Source organism: Bombus bifarius, unplaced genomic scaffold, assembly GCF_011952205.1.
Source record: "Bombus bifarius isolate JDL3187 unplaced genomic scaffold, Bbif_JDL3187 scf7180000007986, whole genome shotgun sequence".
Taxonomy (NCBI): Eukaryota; Metazoa; Arthropoda; class Insecta; order Hymenoptera; family Apidae; genus Bombus; species Bombus bifarius.
In genome coordinates, this window is record NW_022884368.1 from 584,852 (window position 1) to 609,122 (window position 24,271).

Below are 24,271 nucleotides of genomic sequence, written 5' to 3' on the forward strand. Positions count from 1 at the left end.
ATCTTTCGTATAACGTTATATTATATGTATCTAATATACATAATGTACGTACAATGTATTGTACGTTTACGCGTACTCGTATCAGAATCTTAATTGTCGCCGTTTGCTTCCGTTTCTCGACAAACGTAACAACTTAGTCAGGGGAAGAAAATGCTCGACGCTCGAACGCGACTAGGCTGGCGTTTCCACTTACCGCCTTGCATTATCGTTACAATTAACGATTTAATTACTCTCGGCCGGCGAGGTGGACCCAGCGAGCCGTGCTGTTTCACACGGGGCGTATACTGGTCGCCGTATGATAAAAGATTACCCGATAATTACTAACGTAAGAAATACGTTGCTCCTCCACCGAAAATAAATTATGTGTCCAATTATCGCAAGCAGTGCACGTTAAAGTTGAGTTAAAATTGAATCGCCGGAGAACTATTGACCGAGTTTAGCACACCTCTCTATCGATCTTTCTACAGGTGCGATACGGACTAAATTAATTTCGCGAACTCGGCTAAGTTCGGCAGTAATTTTACCTGCTTTTCCATCGTTCCGATCGGTTTTCGATCAGTATGTTTTTCATCGACTGTAATTCGAATGTCAGTGCATTGCGCACTCACCGTAAACGAGTATATTCTAGCGGAGACTGCGTATAAAATTTCCAGCAAAACGCTCTCTACGACAGGATCGGCGTATACGCGTGAACGCGATGTGACAAATGGTAAACGAGTTCTGACGAACCTGCAGCGATCACTTGGTAGATGCATGGTTGTTTCGAGGGACCCACGATGTTGCTAGCCCAACAACCCAATGTTCCGTAATCCATATCGGATGATGGGGTGTAATTGAGTCTACTCAAGGTGCCTTCGTTAGAATACTTTGTGGACGGAATGTCGCTGAGATCACCGCTGCTGTTAAACGTCCAGTGGAAGGAGACGGAGGTTGGGCTTGCGTCAACCTCGCAAACTAAGCTGATGGTTTCGTGCTTTAAGGCACCGTGAACCTCTTCGGGAACGTTGAGAGGTGGTGGCGTTGCGTTCTGATACCTCCAACCAGCCGAGTTTAAAACGTGTTTGCACACAGGAGCGACTGTAATAAAAACAACAACTATGAATAATATGCTCGATGTATCTTAGATATTTTACACCGTTCACGTTTTACACCGTTCACTTACACTTGCGGCGATACATTGCCCGTTAATAAAAACGAAGGATCACTGCGAGACTGGCGTAAAATATTTATTTCGCGCTGCGTTTATCTCGGAGGGAATAGAGTGCGTGCACTATCATAAAGGAAAATAAAAGCTGACTTATCCGGGCAACTAGCAAAGAAATGTGTATACCAGCCGAGTTTTATCGCCAAACTCTCGCCAGATAAAATATCTTTTTCTGGCTCATGATTGGGCAATGTAACAGCGGCAAAATATACTTACACATAACCTCGAGGTTCACTACGTTAGAACTAGCACGACCCTCGACATTGACGGCCATGCAGGTGTACCTTCCAGCGGATTCTCGAGTTATACTTTGAAGTACCAGAGAGTGGTCCGAGAGTACTATGCCGGCGGTAACGTTGTAATGGAGCTCTTCTTCCTGAATAAACAAAGGGAGAATATCCTGCGTCAAAGAATCGCTACGTCGCTTGAGATTTCGTTCGATTTAATCGGCAACCGTTACTTTCGTCTTTAACGACGAGATTTTTCAAAAATGTTGCAGAGAGATTGAAATGACGAGAAAGGATAGGAAGAGCAGATAGTCGACGAATAGACGGTTCACGGTTTGTTGCGTATGTCATACATAGTTAAGTCTTCTCAGCCACGGTTACCGGGAAAAGTTAGCGACGTGGTCGGTGGAGCTTCGAAAAGTTAGTACAGTGTTTGGTACATTCTCCGGTTCCTATCCAACCATAAAGCCTGTCATACGCGCGAAAGATTCAAAATTTACCTCGTAGCAAAAACACACTCGAAACTCGCTCGAACTTTGCTTACCAAATCTCTGGCGAATGTGCGAGTTTTTCAAATACGAACGAAATTCTATACGATACGTACGCTGGCTAAATCTCCGCTCCGCGTGTACTTTCCCACCGCAGTCGAGCAATTTCTTCTCGCTCTGTTTACAGATTGCGTACGAATGATGAAGGTTCACAAGGATCAAAGTAACAGAGAAAGTTTAACACGCTGAACTTTGTTCTTGCCCGTTTTGAATTTCTTCGCCGCGAACGAAGAAAACGTTGCTAACGAGACAACGTAGTTCCGTTTGCAAATTGTCGCTCGTTTCGTGGACTTGGTCAAAGGGAATTTACGATTTATACTACTCGGGTACAATTCTCCGTCTTCATTCTCCTTTCGTACCTGCTCGTTATTTTACGTATGTTCAAACAGGCGCGCGCGCGCGCCTCTGTCTAACCTCTTGTCGTTACACTCATCTCTGGCCACTGGTTTACGAATACACTCCACCACGCGTCTACGAATTATACGCACTTGTATACACCCACTAGCGGGCAGATTTTCGCACCTCTTCGTCCTGCACTCTTCTTCGAATCTCCGTTTATGCAAACGTACTTGTACACACACGTACACATGCACACATATATGCACATGGCCACGCGCGATATTATAATTTCCCCTTAACTTTCTGGCAAAGGCTTTGCACACAGATTGCGGCCCAAGGCGTGTCACGCAAAATGGAGGCCGTAGATGGGTGGAAATTTCGGAAACTCGATTATTCCTGTTGCCTCGGGAACTTTATATGTATACGTTGTATATACCCACGGATGTCTCATGGCAACTAGACTATTTGAATATTTCGACGAAGCATCGTTAAAACCATAACTCGTTCGACTCGATTGATTTTTCCCGTTCCTAACGAAAAAACTTTCTGAATTCCTGTATTCGATAAATCGTATTTCTCGTTGTTACCCATTGCTAAATTCCAGCAAAGGCATTCCAGCAGAGGAAGGGAGAAGGGAGAGAGAGAGAGAGAGAGACGAAACGTAGTAAACTCTGGTTGTAAATTTGACAGGTTTCCATGCAAATCACCTTGGAATTAATACATACTCTATCCGAGTAGCGTCGAAACTAATTCGGCGTGTACGCTTGTTCCTGTTATCGGTTTTAACTAATTGTAAGTTCCGAATTGCAACTCGTCATTAATCGTGTTTAGTTCACGCGAATAAAAAGGTAACTAGATCGACAACTTTGGATGTGTTCAAACAGCGTGGAAACGTATTCGCGTAGAAATGGGGTAACTTTATCTTCGTATTAGCATACTTTCAAGATTTGATTGGAAGAATAAATAAAGACGCGAGACGATGTTGGCAGAGATAGAAGACCAAGACGGTGTGACGTTGTCAGAAACGTAATATGACGAGCGACGTACCCGTTTCATTCGGTTTCGTAGGAATATGCGGAAACTTGCACGTGCCAATTGTACGCCTCGCCTTCAACGCAAGAACTTGCGGAAGAACAACTCGAAACTATCTTGAATTGGAAAGCAATATGCCTTTCCACGTAACAGTTATCACAAGCGTTTGTGCATCGAAACGGAGTATGCACCGTCGAACGCACAACGTTTTATGCTATCTCGCGCTTTATGTACGTTCAATATTTGTAACGTTTCCCTTTTATCCCTTGTCGAAACATCGTAAAAACAATATAGTAAAGCTGCTTTACGAGCAAAGAAGTATCGTGCTGGTTTGCGAGGTACATATTCGAAACAATTCCTTTCTTCACGGTATGCCTTCATTTTACCTCGAATTCCTGTATTTTCATATAACGTAACGTGACTGCATTAGATGTTAAATATTCGCATTCATGTCAGAACAATAATACGTATTCGTGGCAAGCAAGGAATACATTTGCTTCCTTGCATTACAAACGGATGCCAGAAAAGCGGTAGACAAGAGCGATAACTCCTATTCTCGTGGAATATCTCGGCACGTGCGTCTTCCGGCCAACTTACCTACCGTATTCTTATCTGTCAGATTATGCATAAAGCATAAGCAAGCTTTCTTCATCCTTTGATTCCTTTCTCGGTGATACCTTTACTAATCTTAAAGAATTTTGCGACGTATGCATACAGATGCACTGAATGTTTCTTCGGAAACGGAACACGTTACAACGACAATCCGTCGATCCAGATCTAATCAAGGTAGAATAATTGCGACGTACTAATATTTAAAACAGTAATCGGATTTTACAGCATCTCGTTTGATGCGCATTTACGTATATCGCGATGAAGGGTTCGCGATCGATTTCGATGCTATGGGAATTTTTCAAATCCATTCAAGAGAATTCGAGTTTAAGAAACATGGAAATGATTTTAAAAAATCTCGTATATCGCGCCCTTGTTATTTAGATGCAGCGAGGATACGCGGTATACCGATCGACTTTATAAAGTTACATATTTGTACACATACATACACGCATGCATATATACGTGAAACACGACCAAATGTTGTCGAGTTTGATACCTGTGAAACTCGCGTATACCGTGAATGTAGTAAATAAAAAAGCATGGTTAACGTTATTTTCAAAATGTGGCTTTAGGAAAGTCTAGAAACGTCGCTATCGTTCGCTTCACGACGCGATGGTACTGCGACCGACCGATGAAAAGTCATCGCGGAACAAGCACGGTAACGCGCGGTGACATTGTGCGCGTAATGACATTTAACGCGTAGCATTGCGATAATACGAGCATCACACCGCAATGTAGCATAGGTAAATCGGTGGAAGGTTTGCCTTGGTATAACACGTCCGACGGATTTAGTTTCAGCCGCGCATCACAGCTCGGTCTGATCTGCCGTTGAACATATCACTGACAATGAGAAGCACGCACATCCGATCAACATCCGAACTAGTCTGGTTTCGCGTCTCTCTTCTTTCTCAATTTCCTCTTGAAAAGATGAGCGTAAATCGATTGCAGATCGCGAGCGTTGTTCGCAGAAGCGTGGTGTATTTATGTAGATGGCTGATTCACACCTTTACGTTGAAAACTCGAGGCGTCGTTAATTCCAACGAGGGCTTGTAACCGTGCTTGTATTTTCGACGTCAGATAAAAGCTTTTGTCGCGTCCATCGAATATTTTGATGAAAAGTCTGAAATTTTGATAACACTTGCGGCAATGCTAGATACGTGTCGTTCATTCGATGGGAAATTTTCATCGCACGGACGTTTTTACGCGAACATTTTTACGGATTGGTAAACCGGTTCTGCCCGGTGATTCGTGGGCAATTTATTGGTTTGGTTTTCGGACTGTGCGAGGGTGGAGGGTTACCGAATGGACGGGAAGTGACAACGGCAGCTCGTAAATTTACAATAATTTCGACAGAGTGCACACGAATGCACATACGGAGCCCGAACGCTTCGAGACGTTTGAAATTATCATTGCCATTCGCGAGTATTCTTCTCCGACGAAAACTCTTTCCCGAGACTTTTAAACTCTGTTACTTATTCACCGAATTTTTCTCTTACTTTCTTCTTCGACCCAGCATTGAATCATATTCCTTGGAAAGACGTCCTATTATTAAAACTTTTTCCCTCTGTTATCCGACTTCACGAACTTTCGATTATCCGAGTTCATTCGATCGTAATTCTTGCTATTAGTGCTCGAGAATATTAAGGGAGAATCGCACGCGTAACGTTAAATTAGGAAATGGTATTACCTCGAGTATCGTCATGTTTCGAAATTACACGCGAGTAAAACGAATATTTGGTATATTTTGAAGAAATTTCTGTTTTCGTGCTGCTCATGGATTCTTTTAACTTACTTCTTCAAATAAAAAATTGTTCTTTAGACGAGCGGAACAGGATCGCGATATCGCACGCGTCAGAAAGTTTCTTTTCGTTTCTTTCCTCTTTCTTTTGCTTTAACAGAGAAACGGCAGAAAAAACGATCCGAGGAATATCGTGCAGCCGACTTTGACAAGGATTAGCGTGACTGGTTGATCCGACACAGTTAGTTTTCCTATTTAGTTTAATTCCGCGTGGTTCTCGACGTTCGACGCAAACAGGCTCGCGCGAGATCACCGGAACTGGCGTCGCAAGCTCGAAATGCCGTCGTCGGAAGGGAGGGGTTTAGTACGATGCTTCCAGGATTCGCCGACCTCTTGGGAAAGCTCCGACCCGGCAGAGAAAATGATGGAAAGCATAATCCCCCTTAAGAGGCTTAACTCGACGATCCTCGAGTGACCGGAGATAACGCTCGAGCTTTCCAGGTGCGAGTCACGAGTTTTTCAGGATATTTTTCGCGAGTCAAGACGAAAAGGAACGGCCAGGCCGCATAAGCGCCGTCGCGTCGCTTTCTTGCGGCCATGTTTCCTCTCGACGCGTTACTTACACACGCTTTAACACGTAACATTGCGTCGCGTCGCTACGAATTTACGCTTCACTCCGTATGCAAACTAGGACCAACAACGTATCCGACGCGTCTATTCGAACTGTAGGTCGGGTCATTCTTTCGTCTTCCGTTATACCACGATTCTCTCGATTTTACGGACTTTATTGCGCGACAAAATTATTGCGTTGTTTTACGTTCTTGCATACATATCGCCTTTTTACGACAACGCCATAGAAAGCAAATGCGAAGAGCAGTTTGTGCCGATCGGTTTAATTTCACTTCCGTGTCGATTCATCGAATAGCTTTTTCACAATATTTCTCAACTCTTTGTTTTTATTTTTGGCACGGCAGCGCAGCCCGAAGTGTACGTTCTCGAGCGAACAACCAAAGTCTTTGCGGACCGTCGTCAAGTTCACGAGTTTCTTAACTTTTTCGGTTTCCTCTCGGGAGAATATCGCGGATGTAATAGCGCAAGAACGAGAAACAACGATTGTTTGGACGTACCTCGTGAAACCATGTCAATCTGTAAGCTCTAGGATTCGCCCTAACGTTGCACTCGAAGTAAACGTCGTCGCCTTCCTTGATGTTCTTTGGATTCAACGAGGAGCCCATCTTCAGAGCGACGACAGGGGCAACTAAAAAACAGGAACGTGAACGTTAGAGTGGAACGAAAATTGGAACGGTTATCTTTTTTCGAGATCATCGCAAAGAAAGAAGAGAGCGATTGATCGCAACCGCAACCATGGTAACTGAAAATCTACGTTTGTCGCGCATCTGTCGCCATGGTATTTATGAATCAAGAGTTCATCGAAGCCACGGTGCAATAATATTCGGGCATTAGCGGGACTGTTTAATGAAATTTGCATTTTCGTTCACGCGAAATACGTCCAAGTGAACATCGAGTCGCGCCGCAGCGGAATCGAAACTCGAAACTACCGCGTAGTTAATAACGTCACACTCGAATTACGGGAAACGTTTTATCGCGCGTAGTTCCCAGCTCGATGAAAACCGTTATTGAACTTTGCGTGACTCACGATTCTCTGTATGCATCGATACTGTGCTTAATCGGTTCTACCATGTTGATGGGCGCATATCGAGGGTACGATAGTAACGAACGTAGCAAATATCAAAGAAGATCATTTTCATTTTCTTCCTTCGGCGATGATTTATCGAAAATTCATGTACGCGCATCTTGTGAATATTTTATTCTTTCTTTAGGAATACCAACGGTTCAACGAGAAAGTTTAATATCGATTGGAAGAAACCACGGGACTAGAAGTAACGAACCGACAACGTCTTATATCTCTCACGTGATCGGTAATTCGGTCATGTAATAAATCGTAGATCGGCGCGCTTGTAGGAAGCTGTTTCGCATGCATTTACCTTACGCATACACGCGGCGAGACACAATGTGTACTTCAGTGTCGCAGCTCCAGCAGCACGATTTCAGATTCACGGAATACGTGCAGATGCATATAACTCTGACATCCTCTACGAACGACGTGTGCACAACCACGCATTTAAAGTTTACGCTAATCTTGGTTCCGCGAATCTTGTTCCGTGTCTCTACAGTCCCGGAGAGAATCGGTCGTGTACCCATTAAACAAATGCACCTATTTGGCTGCGGTTACTCCGAACGAGCTGTCACTCAACTATAGCTCGAATCATAATGATCACAGGGGTAGAGTTAATAGTTCGAATTATTCTTATAATCGCGTACAATTTTTTTATCTGCTACGAACGTACGTACGTATACGTAGGTATAGTTGGATAACATAAAAAACACAGCCAGGTGTACGTAACGCGTTGCTTGTTACGCAAATTCAAGCCGCGTGGTTCTATCGTAAACGAACTACGAGGTCAGTCTCGGGTTAATTTTCATTAAGCACACGTATCTTATGGAAATTCATTGAGCAGGGTTCGTTTACGCGAGCGCAAAAAAGTCAACTCTACGACAGTGACCGTCCTTTGATGACACGCGCAATTAAAGAACAAACGAAGGGAATCCGAAATTGTTATCTCCCTTCTCAATTACTTGCTTGGAGAGAACGAGCGTTGTCGAAAAATTACCTGATGTCGTTGCGACTGTATATTCTCAAGTATAACGAAGTCTTGGGATTTTACAGTGAATCAAATAGCGAAAGTTACATTTTTATTGCGATATCGTTGATTTTATACGAGACAGATGTAACGTGGTTATTCCGAGTGACACGATAAGCCGCGATTATGCGTATTTTTGCGGATAAAAATATTTCGTCATATTTTTGTCGCCAGACTATGAAAACTGACGGCGTAAAATTGAAATCCGTTATTCCCGCTTGTCATTCTCTTTCCGAAATTAATACTCGTATTTATTTGTTTGATTCTATGTAATGACAGGATCGATCTATTCTCGGAGGTTTAATTTTAATCCAAGCTACGATTGTAAAGGGATTATAACGTGCAATCGAAAGAATACAGAGATGTGGTTTACGTACGAGTTGCTGCATGCGCGGCTTTAGATGCGTCCACCAACGACATCTTCGGTAGTTTCGACGCCAAGAGTTTGCCACGTTTTACGCTTCTCTCGTTTTTATTGGCTAGATATTGAAGATGCGAGGCAGAGAGAACGAGAGAAGAGAGAAGAGAGAGAGAGAGAAAGAGAGAGAGAGAGAGAGGGAAAGTAAAGACAATGGTTTATTGCAAACGGCTGTCACAGAGGCAAGCTTGGCACTCGAAATGTAGTCATTATTCGTCTTAACACCCTGCAGAGTTTGCGAAGGTTTCTCTTGGCCGGATTCGATTCATCAAAGCCGGTGCCAGACGAAACGTTCTGATAAAGAGTATGTGCGAGGAACTGGAGGGAAATAGGGTTTCGCAGCGAGAGAAATAAAGACGAAGAAGCAAAGAAGGGACATAAGAAACGCGGAGAGTATTAAACGCGTTTCAAAGAAGTGAAATAGATCGCTCATATCGTAGACAAATCGATGTATCGGACGAAATACAGACAAAGTTGCTGGTCGCCGCGTGTGTTTGATGCAAAGTTTCGATCGTGCCAATGATATATACCGTGGTTACATGCATGTATTCGTGGCTGACACAGTTTTGCTCTTTTAGCCTCCCGAATAAACAACGGGCCGAATGTCATCGAGAGAGACTCGAAGAAGCGTCCTGGACGAATTCTCGGAGGGAGAAGTTTAGCAACAGTTGATGCGACGGGTTATTCTGTAAAGTTTCGTGGGTATTGTAATTGTTGCGATTGCGAATATTATACGTACATACGCATTTACATTTCCTCTATTTCCTTTGCTAAATGTCGAGAGTCGTGAGTAACGTTTCGCATGTTACACTCGCCTTACCTATAACGAAACGAGTGACGAGAAGAAGCAACCGCTCGAATGAAAGAAGAAAACAAAAATGCGAGATAGGAAGCAGGCAGACAGGCACGGATTGGTCCCGAACTATCGGCCTGTACGAGAGGTCACTTCGCGATATGAATTCTGCAGCGTTCGCCGATGGATGGACTTGATATCGTCGACCGGAATTCTCTTGGTTGCTCGGTTGTCTCATCACGCGATGAATCTGATTGATATTGGCGCCTTAGTGTGCTTTGTGAAATTTTCGAAAAGTCTGCTCGATGGAACACGCGTTATCCGATCGAGAATGAATACGTGGCCCTGAAAGCTAGACCGAGACTACGTGTCCTGCAGATCCAACGGATCCTTTCCTGATCCTCGGGAAACGTGTGGAAACCAGCCGCCGACGAAATTGCTGATATTCCACCGATAACGACGAGTGTAATTTTGTATGGTACGGTTCTTTCGTTTTCGTTCGATGAAAAAAAAAAAAAAAAAATTGTAATATCGCGTCGAAGCCTAGATGGTTACGGATCGATTAGAACGAGGCACGGTATTGAATTTCTTTGCGTCGAAATGATCTTAAGAAAACGGAAAATGTTTCAATGGTTCGAATCGGATCGAATCGATTCGTAAAGAAAGAAGAATTCTGTCTTTCCTTAAGACTCTATCCCGCAGGGGAAGATTACGTGTCGGCCGAGTGTCGACGAGTGGAGGGATCGCAGGTCATCGGCAGAAAGTATCAAGTTGAATCGGGTTGCCAAACGAGAAGATTTCACCGGTGAATCTTCTTGAAATATGTATTTGTTCGCATCTGTTCAACTTGACTTCCTGCATTAATTAAACAACATTCGATTAAAATCCACCTGGTGGAACGGCGAATAGAGAGTAACGTACACGAGGAAAATGCAACGCGTTAAAGAAGATACTCGTGTGCAATATAAGCATGGGTTTTAAAGCCGTGCTTTAACGGCTCCAGTGCTTTTGGAACGCGTCATTACGGTACGGTACATAAAAACCAACGTAATCCATGTAGTTGTCTTGGTTAATTGGGTCGTCTCCTGACCGTCTCAGCAGTAAATTTCTAACTCTGGACTCGTGGAAAATTGCACCATAGTTTATGCACCGATTTTAAAAAGATGTTGTTTCATCAAAGTATTAACGCGGAGTTTTGGATTATAAATGAAGTTGCGTATATGCGAAGCATCGGTCATTACGCTCGTTACTTTTTCTATCTAAAATGATGTCCGGTTCTCTGTTGACGTTTCGTGGCTCGTTACGACCGAGCCATCAGTCATCTCATCGGTCATGGCACGCACAGAACCTCCTACGAAACTTTTGAAACTTTGCAATACGTACGGAATTAGTCTAGGCACGTCTATTAGTTACGCAAGCACCGTGCGACACCTGTCGAATTAGTAACGTTTTTAGAATTCTCGAATTAAGTGGAATTCTTTAACGAAATTCGATTCGACTACACGTACCCAGGTGACGTAGAGATTGTCTCCACCTTGAACAGTCATTGGGAGAAATGAAAGCAGCGTGAATCGCGCTCTTTCATTTGAGAAGATTGTAAAATGAAAATATTGCTGTTCTCGGCAACGATACTATGAATTTTAATTAAATTTCGAATCTCGGTTGCACTAGGAACGCAGGCCGTTAATGTCCGCCGATATCGTGAAATTGACAGAGTTGGAATTTAGAGTTTGGTCGATCGGGGTGAACGGCGAAGCTTAACGATTCAGGGAACGCGAAATTTCCTCGGCGGTATTTTGCAGGTATCGAATCGTCAGATAGCGGGACGATCCGAAACGAAGCCATTTAGCTGTGCGAATAATGGGATTCGATAATGGCTTTTCAACGTACGGAGACAATGCCACGATTTATCGTTCCTAGTCGGCATTCTCGTCCTCGACGACGTCAACGTGGGGTTTCAACATTTCTTCTTTTACGGTACAGTTACCGGCTGAAGTGATTACGTTTCAACCGTGAATTCAACACTTTTTAAATTTGCAATTGACACGTTCGAAAATTCGAAACTTGTAAATTCAAGAATTCTGAATTTCAAAGATTCAAGTATGGAGATGTTGAGGAGAAGATTGTATTTATAGTTTCGTTCAGATTGTAACGAAGCTTGCTCCTCGACGAAGCTAATTAACGTTCCCTGTTATAGAAGTAACAAGTTACGATAGAAGCAAGCTGGAACGAATGATCGGGTAACCTTCGAACAAGAGATGAAGAAGCGGGTAAATCGTGTAAGCAAATACGTTAACGAACGACGATCAGGTAATATTTTTCCAAGTTATATTTCGAAGGCCGAAGACGTATTGGATTTGGATTATACACATAATACCCGGGAGAATATAGTTAATTTTCCTGTTTGCCTTTGGCGGATCGTTATGATTGGATATAAGAGTAAATTCCAGCCGGTGAATCGCAATGATCTTGTTAAATCCGTTTTCTTTTTGTTCATCGAAAGTTGAGCACTCCCTGTAAGTTCTTGTCCGGCAGGTTGGATTATCTGGACGAGTTACGTTGGTTTGGGTTACTGCTTTGGCCCTCGGTACTATCGGTCGTAAATCACTAGATTCGTAGGTATTCGTAAATTGGCCACTCGACCGCAATATCGATACTACGAAGTCGAAGCACGAGCAAGCTCGGACCGCAAAATTGCCAAACCAGGTAGCAGATTTCCAGCGAGCCACGTTGGTACAGATAACGATTCGACAGATATCGTTTACGAACTGTGCATTAATTAATTAATTAATCACGATGGTAAAGCAGTACCGACGTAAACGTGTTTCTAAGATCCTGGGACAACTTACTGGCAACGTAGCTGTCGTTAAATTCTAATTTGTGTCTATACCATTATCGATGTTTCTGCACAACTTACGCGCTCGATTTATCGCGTTTCTTCTTAATCAGTTGCTAAATAAAGCGGATTTTAGAAACGATTATCTAGTCAGCAGGTAACGGGGAATTTACCAAAGTTGTACGAGCATGAAGAAGGTAGAAAACTTGTAGTTTTTATAGCATACGTTTTGCGGTAGCCTCTAACTCTTGCTCTCACTACTAGACAGCAGAGATTCTTCAGCTAAAATAAACTTGCCACTTTGGACGGTACTTACGAGCGATACGAGCAGAGACATCAAGAAGTCATCTTGAGATCGTAGTATCAAGCCTAAAAGCTACCTAGTCGTTCTTATTGCTTGTAAAACGCTACATCGGATGCCTCGTGAAAGTCCCGTAAAGTTACTTCCCGACAAGAGAACTTCCGGTACTGTAGCACCTGTCAAATTTCTCTCCTATTCAAGTGCGGCCAGACAGGCGTGTTTTTTACTTGTCGCGAGATACACTGACATTTGCAGTTTGTTAAATTTCCATGTTGTTATTTCGATCTCTCGACTGTTCTCGATGAGTTTTCATCCGTTCTTTCGTCTTTTCCTGGAAACCGCCCAATTGTTGGGAAAGTTGCTTTACGCATATGCCTTCGGTCTTTTCCCATTTCGTTGGATGCAAAGAATCCGTGAACGGAATGGAGCGGAGAAACCAGCGTGAAGAGTATCTTGAAAACATGTTGAGTAAATAATTCGATCAACGTCAAAGCAGGGACGGTTGTTTCGCTTTGCGGCTGGCAACAGGATCGTCATTCGATGATGGAGGTGAATGGTGGAACGTGATAAAGCGTGTAGACAAAGAAGGGATGAGGTGGACGACCGAGGATATGGGAAGCTCGTATCGATCGATTTTACGCATTTCCGTAAAAGCATTCGTAATGACGTTTGCTGACTGTGTGTGAACAAAAGTGGCGTACAGTTATAGCGTCATGGTGCAACAACTATAAACAAAACCAAGAGACCACCAAGCCAAGTTCGTAGCAGGGATATTCAGAGCTAACGTTCCATTGTATTGTAGTCGTAATCGACGGAGTATCGGGATATTTACCATGGTGTACGTTGGTGGCTTTACAATTCTCAATCGAAAGATTTATTAGGACGAATGAATCGGAGGACAATGAAAAATCGTCAGAGGGAACTTCCATACAGTGACGTTTTATTGTTTATTTATGAAAAATATTGGGCTACGATGAAATCGTAAATCGAATTCTCGGATTTGTACTTCGAAAGACCAGTTCAAACGTACGAGACACATCCACGTATAAGATGATTGAATTTGTCACATGCGATCTCCATAATAGCTCTATCGTAATTTTTTGTAGCGTTTCCTTTACTTTTCATCGATCGTAAAATAGACTTTTGTCTCTCTGGATATTCGTTGAACTGACTGTATCGAATAATCCATCGTTCACCGAATTTATCGACCGATTTCGTCTGTCGGAATTGTCAGACTTTCCGGTAGTTCTTCGAGGTTTCATTCTCTCCATGTTTTTTTATTACCAATCCTCGCAACTTCGGTGTAGAACGTCACGCTGAAAACGATCTCCGAAGTTGCCATACATTCACTTCTAACCGTTGAATAAGATCGTTATCCACTCGTAAACTTTCAACGACGAATTTCCAAGTATGTAAATCGGCTACACGACCAATAACGAATAGAACTTTAAAGATCTTGCTCGAGGTACACATATCGTAAGGGACAGAGAAAGAGGGACAGAAATAGAAAGGAAGAATCGGAGAGTAGTTGATTCGGGCGTTAGCAGAAGATCGAAATTCAGTCCACAAATAAACTATTCGTAAATATTCATAAGAGTTCTCCCGGAATTCGTTATAGTTTCTCGAGAGAGAATGCAGTCTCCCTCAAGTAATTAAGGCAATTAACATGCGAGCTGAGAAAGAAGCCACGGAGAAGCTGTGAGATATAGACACGGATATAGCATTTCGGTCTCCAGTGTCGCACTTATTAATATGCTCCTCAATTTTTGCAAAATTTTTTGAAAATTGTATATACCATTGCATGAATGCGATTTCACAGGGCATTCGTTTCAAGCTTTTGAGAATCGAATTTTATCAAAAATACAAGGAAATACAGATAATAAATGTGCAATGAAAATAAATGTCTGTAGGATGAAATTGCATGCATTTTAGATATACGTATAATAATTTTTGAAACGCCTTTTTATATTTTTGCGTGATCTTAGAGATTTCGCTTTCGAGTACATACAAGAGATATCGTAAAGTTTCCGTATCTTCCGATTTTTATTCAGAGTTTCGATATTTTTCAAGCAACAGGAGGATCGTCGTTGCTCATAATCCTATATTTTTGCCAATATATTTGGCGTGTGATCTTTTTGCACGTTTTTCTGCTGTAACCGTTTATCTTTTCCTAAAGCGAGCTGATCTCGTTTATCATTTTTTATCGCAAATTAAAAATGTAGCCGCTTCGTACACGCGTCATCGCTTTTAACGATATCGAGGCTATTGATTTACGGGGGCACGAACTACGCGTAACGAGCATCTACACTAAAACATTTACATTCTAGTAGTAGTCACGACAATCGAATATTACGCATTAGATCGCTAATAATCGTCGTTCCTGTGCGCAAGTCGCATCAAATCATGCGCTGTACATTAATTATGCTGACAATGCTTTTAACGAGCCGTATTTCCACGCGTTGTCATCACTAGAATGTCTTGTCCCTTCCAATTTCGTATCTCAAAGGGGAAGTACACCTTCGTAGACCAGCACCTGTATCAGCCACGTTATGTTTGTTGCACAGCTATTCGAGCCAGAGATTGTTTATTCGTGGATAGTACTAAGCACGAGTTATACAATAGACAGTTTAACGCGTTTTAAAATAAAATTCCAAAATCAGTGGAATCAGCTTCAGAATCGATCTTCTTTTTTCCGATACTCCAAGATAGGATGGAGAAGCAGGGGGCAATATTCTATTTTCTCGGGTTGAAACAATTATTCTGTATCCATTTAAATCTCTTCGATGGATCCATCCTTCGTCGGGACGCGTCGATTGAACGAGCTGTTGCAAATCTACAGTTTTCTCCTCCGTTCGTCGTATTTGTCGTATATCTAGATGACACATACGCCGAACACCTTCAAGTTTAATTCTATTTAACGCGTCGAAAGAAGAGCAAGAAACAATGGGTTCGCATCGTTCGATTCTAGAAGAATAAACAGGATGATAAGTAAAGAACTTTATGCACGAAATCGCCGGAATTCCCGGAGGAAAATCTTAGTTTTCTAAGTGAGATACATAACAGTAGGTATATCTTAACTGCACGAAGCAGCTCGTTGTCGGCATTGGATCCGAAACACAATAACTCCTGTCCAGATCGTTGGGTTAATCCCTTACAGAAAATGGAAAGAGTCTGGTGAAAGAGGGAGTACTTAGAAAAGAACGGCTACCCGAGAAGAGGGTAAGTACCGATGGAAGGAGCAAGGAATGTCGAAGGAATTTGTCGTGGCTGACAACCACCGCCCAGCTTGGCTGTCGTAATATATTTCAAGAGACGCGCGTCAGCTATAACCCTGAAGCTCCTTGCGAGTTCGGAAACCCTCTATAGTCAGCGGCATGGCTGCTCCCTCCGACTAGCAGTTCCGTTTCCTCATTCATCACTGCTACTTGCCTGCTCTGTGGACGTCCGCGTATGTACATCGATGCAAGGGACACGCGCGCATACTCGTATTCGCATGCATATGTATGGAAATGCTGAGATGCGCTCGAGTACACTCTGCAACATGCGTTGTTTACCTCCCGACGTTTAGTAACGCATATTGACCGCACATCCACGCGACAGACGGTTCCAAGATTACTCCGTGATTAGCAGATATCTCTCCAAGGTGAATGCACCGTTCTTGCGTGATCGAAAGCAACGTAACTCGAATATTTAATCGACGAAATCACTCGCCAATCAGTTAAAATATAAACAGCTCGTTGAGAGGGTGCAGCATGGATTTACTAGATCTGCGGCTTATGAGTTGAGTTTGAGTATGCCTGTTACTGACCACGATTACATCCGATTATGTCCTTGCCACTACGGATCTCTAGAATCAAGGAAAATCGTGGCGGATTTGCCGTTCCTATTTAAGATTATTTATAGCGTTATTCATTATCCTCAACTGCTTGAATCGTTGAATCTTTATCCTCGCAATCCCAAGTCCTTTAGCTTCAAACGTTTAGCTTACATCGCTATTTATCCTTGCTGGTTAATTCTGAATTTGCGAATCCCATATGTAATACTGCGAACTCGCATTGTAACTCGTATCGTACTTGTTAAGATTTCTTTGGTCTTGGCATCTGTAGTTTCAGCGATTCAATTAAAAAAATTTGGTAAAGTATACTACGACTCGTTCGTAGTATATGTGCTTGCTTTATATATATGTATAAAACGACAGAAAAATCGCAAATGCGGCAGGTTTTGTTCAGGGAAACGGGAAATTGTACGTTTTAGCTGAAGAATCTAGACGCATGGTTCTCGCTCGCATAATCTCGCCTTTAAAAGACACTTTAGCTTGAGTTGTTAGCGATAATCGTACTTGAAACGAAATGGCTCGGTGTGCCGCGTCGAGTTAAATATTTATCAGGTATACTTTAAATTACCTGTGGAATTCGACACACTGCCGCATCATGAGAGACACCGAAGATTATATTCCCTTTCGTTCTTTTACATCCACACGATGATTATCGCCGTGCCAGTTTCTTCGCGTAAATCAACGAGTAATGTAATGTATAATATTTAGCACTCGCAGCAGTCAGCAGATTTCGGATTAAAGTATCGAATAGCGGCACCGATCGACACCATAATACACCAGAATCGCAGTAATTTTCTATCTCGTTCGATATTTGCTTTTTCGCGTGTCTGTCGATTCACTCGTTAAGCATCTCGTTTAGACATCACTCGTTCAATTTTATAACCGCGTTATATCGTTGTTGCTAACCGTTGCGCGCAATTTAGCAGTCGTGATAGCTGAAGTAGTGGCAGCCGGCATTTCGACACGCAAGTTACCAGGAGAGAACGATAAAGATCGGATGGAATCTCTGTCTTCCTAAGAGAAAATGCCACCTTTGTTTGGTGCACCATCGTTTCTCCTTGAGCTCTTACTTTCTATCTCCTGCGGTTTATCGCGATTCCGAGCTGAAAATTATTAAATTAAAGGAATCTGCAGGAGTTTCTCTTTTCCAATAGATGCCTTGTTTCGCGATTCTCAAATTCATCGTTGAAATCGCTCGACGACTCGTACGTACACTCTTCTTGGGCTAGGCAAATGTCGAAGAAATTTTATCGCGCATTCTCGAGCGACGAAAAATCTTTCGTTTCGTTTCTTTCTTTCTCATCTCGGCGAAATGTTCTAACGAAGAAAGCCTAGCAGTTGAAAAAAAAAACGTTGGATTTGTTGTCGATTCTCGGATTGGAATTGGAAGGGTGGACGTTTGTGTTGGATTCGGCGTAGCATGCCGGTACGAGTCACGTTTGCTTACGACTTGCCCGATTGGACGCTCTCTATTCGAATCGTCGCGTTGCGTCGTTCCGTTCGGCTAAATGGCCGACCTCGGTATTTACGCGCACGATTCCGTCCGAATTTGCACATCTTTTACAATAAACTTTAGTCGCTCGTTCCGCGAGCCGTAATTCCGTTTGGCTGAATCGCGGAATTAGAGAATCCGATCGATCGTGAATCGTTGCCTAACGCTTTGTTCATTTCGAGATAATCGAACCGTAATTCGTTTGGATGATTATTAAAGCGGTCATCGAAAATACTTTTCCATACAGAAATTGACCGGTTAAAGCGGGGTCAGTGAATTCTCTTTCCTACGTACCAGTCGATTAAATGAGGTTTCGTTCGATCGCGTTTAATTCAATTTATTTGCGTCAATCTAGAGCAAATGATAGGTTAGCTGATAAGCACAATGCAAATGGCATTTCATTTGAGAACAGATTAATAATCGGTATCGTATCAATTTTTCTTATACGTTTTAGATTAAAATTGGAGCGGAACGCGTTATATGCTTAAAAGTATAAAGAATGTGTTAAATACTTAAATACCGTATCTATGTATTCTTACGAAATATTTTCTCGCATAAACGGTGGTCGATCGTCGAAACGTTGGACAATCGAAAGACCCGACTGTGACCTAATACTCGGACAACACGCTAATGAAACGATAAAAGAAAAGATCACGTAGTCGAAGTTTTATTTGGTTTCGCGTTTAACCACGAGCCTCGCTACATCGACGTCTGGTCGATCGTGATGCAGCGAAAAGTCGTACTTCGAGCTTGCCTCTAAAATTCGTTGATCGAATGTTTCTCGTTTGAGGTTTTCATTTCGAATATATTATTGCTCGTCCTCTTGTCGTTTGTCCGCTTATTGATTTCTTGTCGGCCGGTATTTGTTCGACGTGGCGTTGACAAGAAGGAATGAAAAACCGCCCAGGGGAAAGAAAAATCGGAGCGAGATCGTGATAAACGTGATTGATGAGCGACCGTAGCGATCGGTTCGAATTTCGGGGCAATATTTTCGCGAGACCGCGGTCGCGTCATCGTAACCGTACCATTGCATTATCAAGCTAGTTTTCCTGAATTTGCATTCCTCGATTAGAGCAATATAACGATAGAGCTTGGGCGGACTATCATCCGGTCGTGTTCTTGCTACGGTAGTTCATCAGCTGAATTAGACATAGACAATCGCTGTTTCTCGTCAACCGGTCGCATCGGATTTTTCATTCGCACGGCCGAAATCTCGCGTGTTGTCGAGATTGCTTCTCGTGTTCTCTTGTGTTTGTTTTCGGCTTTCAAATTCATCGGTATCAACTATTCTCGTTTTAATGGAATGGCTTGTGACAGCGACAGTTCTTTTTCACGGATTTCAAGCTAGACGAGCATTAAATTTTTACGGTTTCGCGCGACACCCGAAATATATCCGACGGGCTCGGCCAGAAATTACTTTTCAAGCGGGACGACACTTTCGGATAGCCTTTGGCCGGTTGACAATCGGCGGGGATTCGGGGATCCTGGACACGCGGCTGGAAATTGCTTCGGTCGAGGAACGTGAATATAACGCGTACATAACGTTGACTTTTAAACTAGTTGCGAGATTATGTTTATCGTGGAATTAAAAGTTCACTAGGTACGAGGTAGTTTTCATTTTAAGCGCAAAAGCTGCTAATGTTAGACGTTGTATTTGCCTCTTACGATAGCGTAAAAATCGTGGAAATTGAGGCGCTGCGGTCGACTTATTTAAGCGAACGCCTGCATAGAACTTTTTTGCTGGATGAACGTTAATAGTAGCGAGGAACGAAATTAAGTATGCGACACACTACGTTTCGTAAAGAAATATGCTCTTTCTACATACACCCAAAACATGCGAGACAAACATGCGAGGTATCGCGATACATTTGTAGTCTCCATTCTCGAGATTCCACTGCCAGAGATGGTATTCATTGTTGGGAAATTTCTATCGGAGGCCGAGTCGATAGAAAAATATGCAAAGCAGGTATTTGGATATCAGCCGATGCTTCCCACAACTAAAAAGAATCGAAAGATCGGATTGCGACTGGACGTGATCCCATCTCGAACTTTTTGCTTATTCGTCGATCACTTTATCAACTACTCCGTGTTCAGATCGTGTACGAATTTTTTCTGTTTAATATTCGAAATGGTTGCCGACCGGGAATAATGTATCGCAAAGAGTAAAAGACGTCTTTTGACGAAATACGTTATATCCATTGCGCTAATTGCTGCATTTTTGCATAAATTGTACCTTCTCGTCGTTTGGTAGATATTTAATTTTCTACGATACACGATGGACAGCAGTGAACGAATCTTTATTACACAACTCCCATTTCGTTATCGTTCACGAATATCGCTGTTCGACTGAAATAACTTTTAGTAATGTATTTTATGTACATTACTATTTCTGTAAAATCTGTATCGGCAGATTTATCGTGAAGAATATTCGCGAGTTGCTGAACCTGAATAACGAAAGGTGATAACGATCTCGAGAAACGGACGAAGAACGGGATGCAAGAAGAAAAGATCGAAAGCATCGAACACGACGTGGTACGTAGGAATCAGATAATTATAAAATGGAATTAAAAATTCTCGGTGAAGCGAGAGGCGCTAAAAAAATACAATCGATAAGTATATTTTACCATCTTCGTTTCAACGTACTTTCCGTTTCGTTTGTTTCATAATTTTACCGATGCTTGTATTTCGCTCGCTGGTTCTCCAATCGATCGTTAGAAAAGAGAAAATCTTTTGTAACGCGAATGAAATACAACGTAGAGATAGAGATAAAGAATGCTGGGTTGGAAAATTCATTCCACATTTCCTGAGTTTTTATCTGTGATCAATAATAGAGGTCGTCTATGAAGATTAATATTTAAAGTAGAATTAAACTCACGCTAGTTATCGCCTGTAAATCGTCTTCGTACGATGGTCGGTATATTTAAGCCGAGCTTAATTCGAAACGATGATGATACATTGGTTGCCGTGTCGAATAATTATTAACGCTAACGATGATAACAACGGGAACGTTGTGCTCCGTAAATTTCGTTATGCAGTGTAGATAGTTTTCTGTTTTTTTTCGTCTCGAAACATTCGTAATTACGAACGTTTGGCTGTACGAGCGTTTTTTGATGGACACGTTAATAATTAACATCTTCTGATGTTTCAGATTTTACATCGAAATGTAAAGCCTTCGTTAATCGACTAGTAGCTCTTTTGCAAACGCGTTGCGTGTAAAAAATGGGAGAAAGAAAGAAAGAAAGAAAGAAAGAAAGAAAGAGAGAGGGTGCATTAAATGATTAAAGGACCTCCAAACGCAGGAAATGAACCGGTTCGACGGGGCGACGAAAACTGGTCGAGAAAATCTTGTTTTTCATTTCCGCTGTATCCGTGAGATGTGCATGATATCGCGAAAGATGATAAACTCGGTTGGATCAGTCAGATCATGGAACGACTTTCCCGAAAGGTAGCTAGCTAGATGCTTTATTCTCACAAGACAAGAACGTCGTGTTGTGATAGTCAGATCGAAAGTGGCCGGCGATTTTATAATTTCCGTACTAAGATGACGTTGAACAAATATCTTTATATATTTTCAACGCAATGATCTTTCATCTTTGCACGAAGCTTTTTGATAAGTTTGTTAGATACGCGGCTGTAACACGAGCTTAAGTTTTTCCATAAACTACCGCCGAAGAAAGAAGCACATATTCGATTCGCTTTGATGAAACTCTCTTCGACGACATACACATACATATTCGGTGGCTGTCGTGTCGTGTTCCCATAACTGTTTGCCGTTTGACGTATACCAATGTCCAGTTAGCAAATTCCTTCGACAGGATGGTTTATTATTGCGTCGTCAACAAGGGGAAACTCTAACGAACAGGATAACGGCGACCGGAATAAACGCTAACACAGACGCGTATTTCATTCTTGATTCCCGCGATATATATACATAGTCGCGTACGCGAGTTATGGAAGGAACACTCACAGAACCACTCTCTCTCTCTCTCTCTCTCTCTTTCTCTCTCTTTGTTTGAACAACACGCAGTTCTGGTATTGGCGGCAAACCGAAAGTTGTCGACCGTCAAAGTCTGCGTAGCCAATCAAAGTTGTAGGACGTCGCGTCGTTAAGCACACTCCGACGAACTTATCGCGTTATATAACGGAATAACAAACTATGTGCTTTCTCTGCCGTAGATACATATCGAGCTTTCAACGAAATGTTGCCTTCCGTAGGCAGACGTTTGATTTCGTCATCGTATGCTATCGTATTTCAGTCAGAGAGGAAGTTCTATCGAGAAACTCGTTTCCTTTTTCTCGAAATGTCTAAGTTTGCTTCGAGCAGGCTAATTTTACCTTCGACCCTCTCTTTTGTCAAAGTTCACCGATATAATAAAGTTAAGGAAAGCGAAGTGGCAGACGCAACATAGCGAACAATGTTCTATTACGATAATAGATTTAGTGTACATTTAGTGCAAAGCGATAAGGTTGCTGACTAGCGATGGCCTGCTGCGCCTAGGCACTTTAAACTTTACAACATTAATTTTGAATCGGCACTCGTTCGTGTAGCAACGTACCTCTATTTTTGCGAAACTCTCCTGCGACTACGATGCACGTTCTTCGAGCACGAGTGAACAGAATATATGCGAAAGACAAGTTTCTCTGTTTGATGTATTTTAACAATATCGTACATAGAGGACAAAGTAGCGAGTAGGACGCAATAAACAAAGACAAGGAATGTCCTTTCGGAGTACGCATTCAAACGTCCGTTTCTTGTTTCGGTTTGTCACGCAGTTATGCCGTAGATATTAATTAGATGCAACATGGCTTATATCTCGTCTCTGTGCTACGTTGGTTCTGTCACTCTAGACGGGTCGCGTTGTTGACCCGAGTTCACAATTTCCGAGAGACGCGTTTCAAAACTTTGTCTATTTTGCGCCAGTAGGAGCGACATAATTGGTGAGTAGCGTTGCATCTACAGCGTGTTTACTACAGGAAACGAAAATTATTATTAGTTTGCGAGGTTCCATACGACGTTGTTTAGTCGAACTCGTTACTGGTTCCAGTCGTTTTCTAAATCGTCAACTTGCCAATTATAACTATTTATAACGAGTTTTATTGTGTTTACAACGACCAATGCGGCTAGCGGGTGTTTAACGAAACATTTGAAAAAAGGAAGAAAAATAGCGTGCGACAGGAGAGAAACGGCAAAACGCAAGAGACTGCCGGTATAGGATAGAACGATATGCAGAGATAACCGTGTATCTACGTAAGCATGTAACCGTGAGATTGTAATTAGTTTCGGCAAGTAAAATCAATGGCGAACGTTTATCGCGCGCAATAATTTCTGGTACAATGGACTAACAGAGGCTGTTGCTATCTCCTCGTAATTGAGCAGCGGGAAGTCATTTTCCTTTCTTGCTTATTTTTTCGTCTGATCGCGACGAGATCCTGTTGCGATAGAGTCTCTTTTTACAGATGGAAACGATCGATCGAGGGAACGCTGTATCGTGCACGGTTCGGCTGCCGTGAAATTGCGTAAACTTATACAAACGGAATAATCAGTTTGGAAGCTAAAAACAACAAAAACTAAAAGCAACTGGAATTAAAAACAATTCCTACGCCTTCAGAACGAATCGGATAAATTAATCGGACAATGTTAGCCCAACAATTTTCTGCTCCATATTCCTCAAATTTCCCTGGAAGTTGCGAATTTCCGAAGACCCTGGTGATCTACGAACGACAGAGAAGTAGCGGACTGACCGCGTTGCCGAAACGCGTATCAATAGACAAACAGTGGATATTGACGTAGATATCCGTTTTATGCGCAAGCCTTTACATTTCTCGTCGCGTGTACGCATATGCGTTTTGTATATATGTACTTTGCATAGTAGCGTGCACAAGGTTTACCGTGGTACGGAGGCGCGATCGCGTTGGAGATTCGATTGCTCGCGTGCACGAGAGTGCGCGTGTACCCGCGCTTCCGTACGGACACAAATATGCGATACAGCATCGTCCGGTAATGGAAGGCAGGAAATAGCTTTCCGGCAAATGAACACGCGCTATGCCTCGCATTCCACTCGGGACGACGGTTTTCGCGTGACCGAACAGATCGTTAACCACGTGACACAAACGATGCCATTGACCCATTCTCCTTTACCTCCTCCCGCCAATTACGATTTTCTCTTAACGTT

The 24,271-nt window shown here is 42.5% G+C and overlaps 1 protein-coding gene across 1 annotated transcript in view; it reads right to left on the minus strand.

Moving 5' to 3' along the window:
* Positions 1 to 24,271, minus strand: part of LOC117205042 (hemicentin-1-like) — a 99,691-nt gene that overhangs the window by 4,233 nt on the left and 71,187 nt on the right. The window contains 3 exon segments of the mRNA XM_033443086.1: positions 730 to 1,077; positions 1,421 to 1,580; positions 6,828 to 6,958. Coding sequence (XP_033298977.1) covers positions 730 to 1,077; positions 1,421 to 1,580; positions 6,828 to 6,958 — 639 coding nt within the window.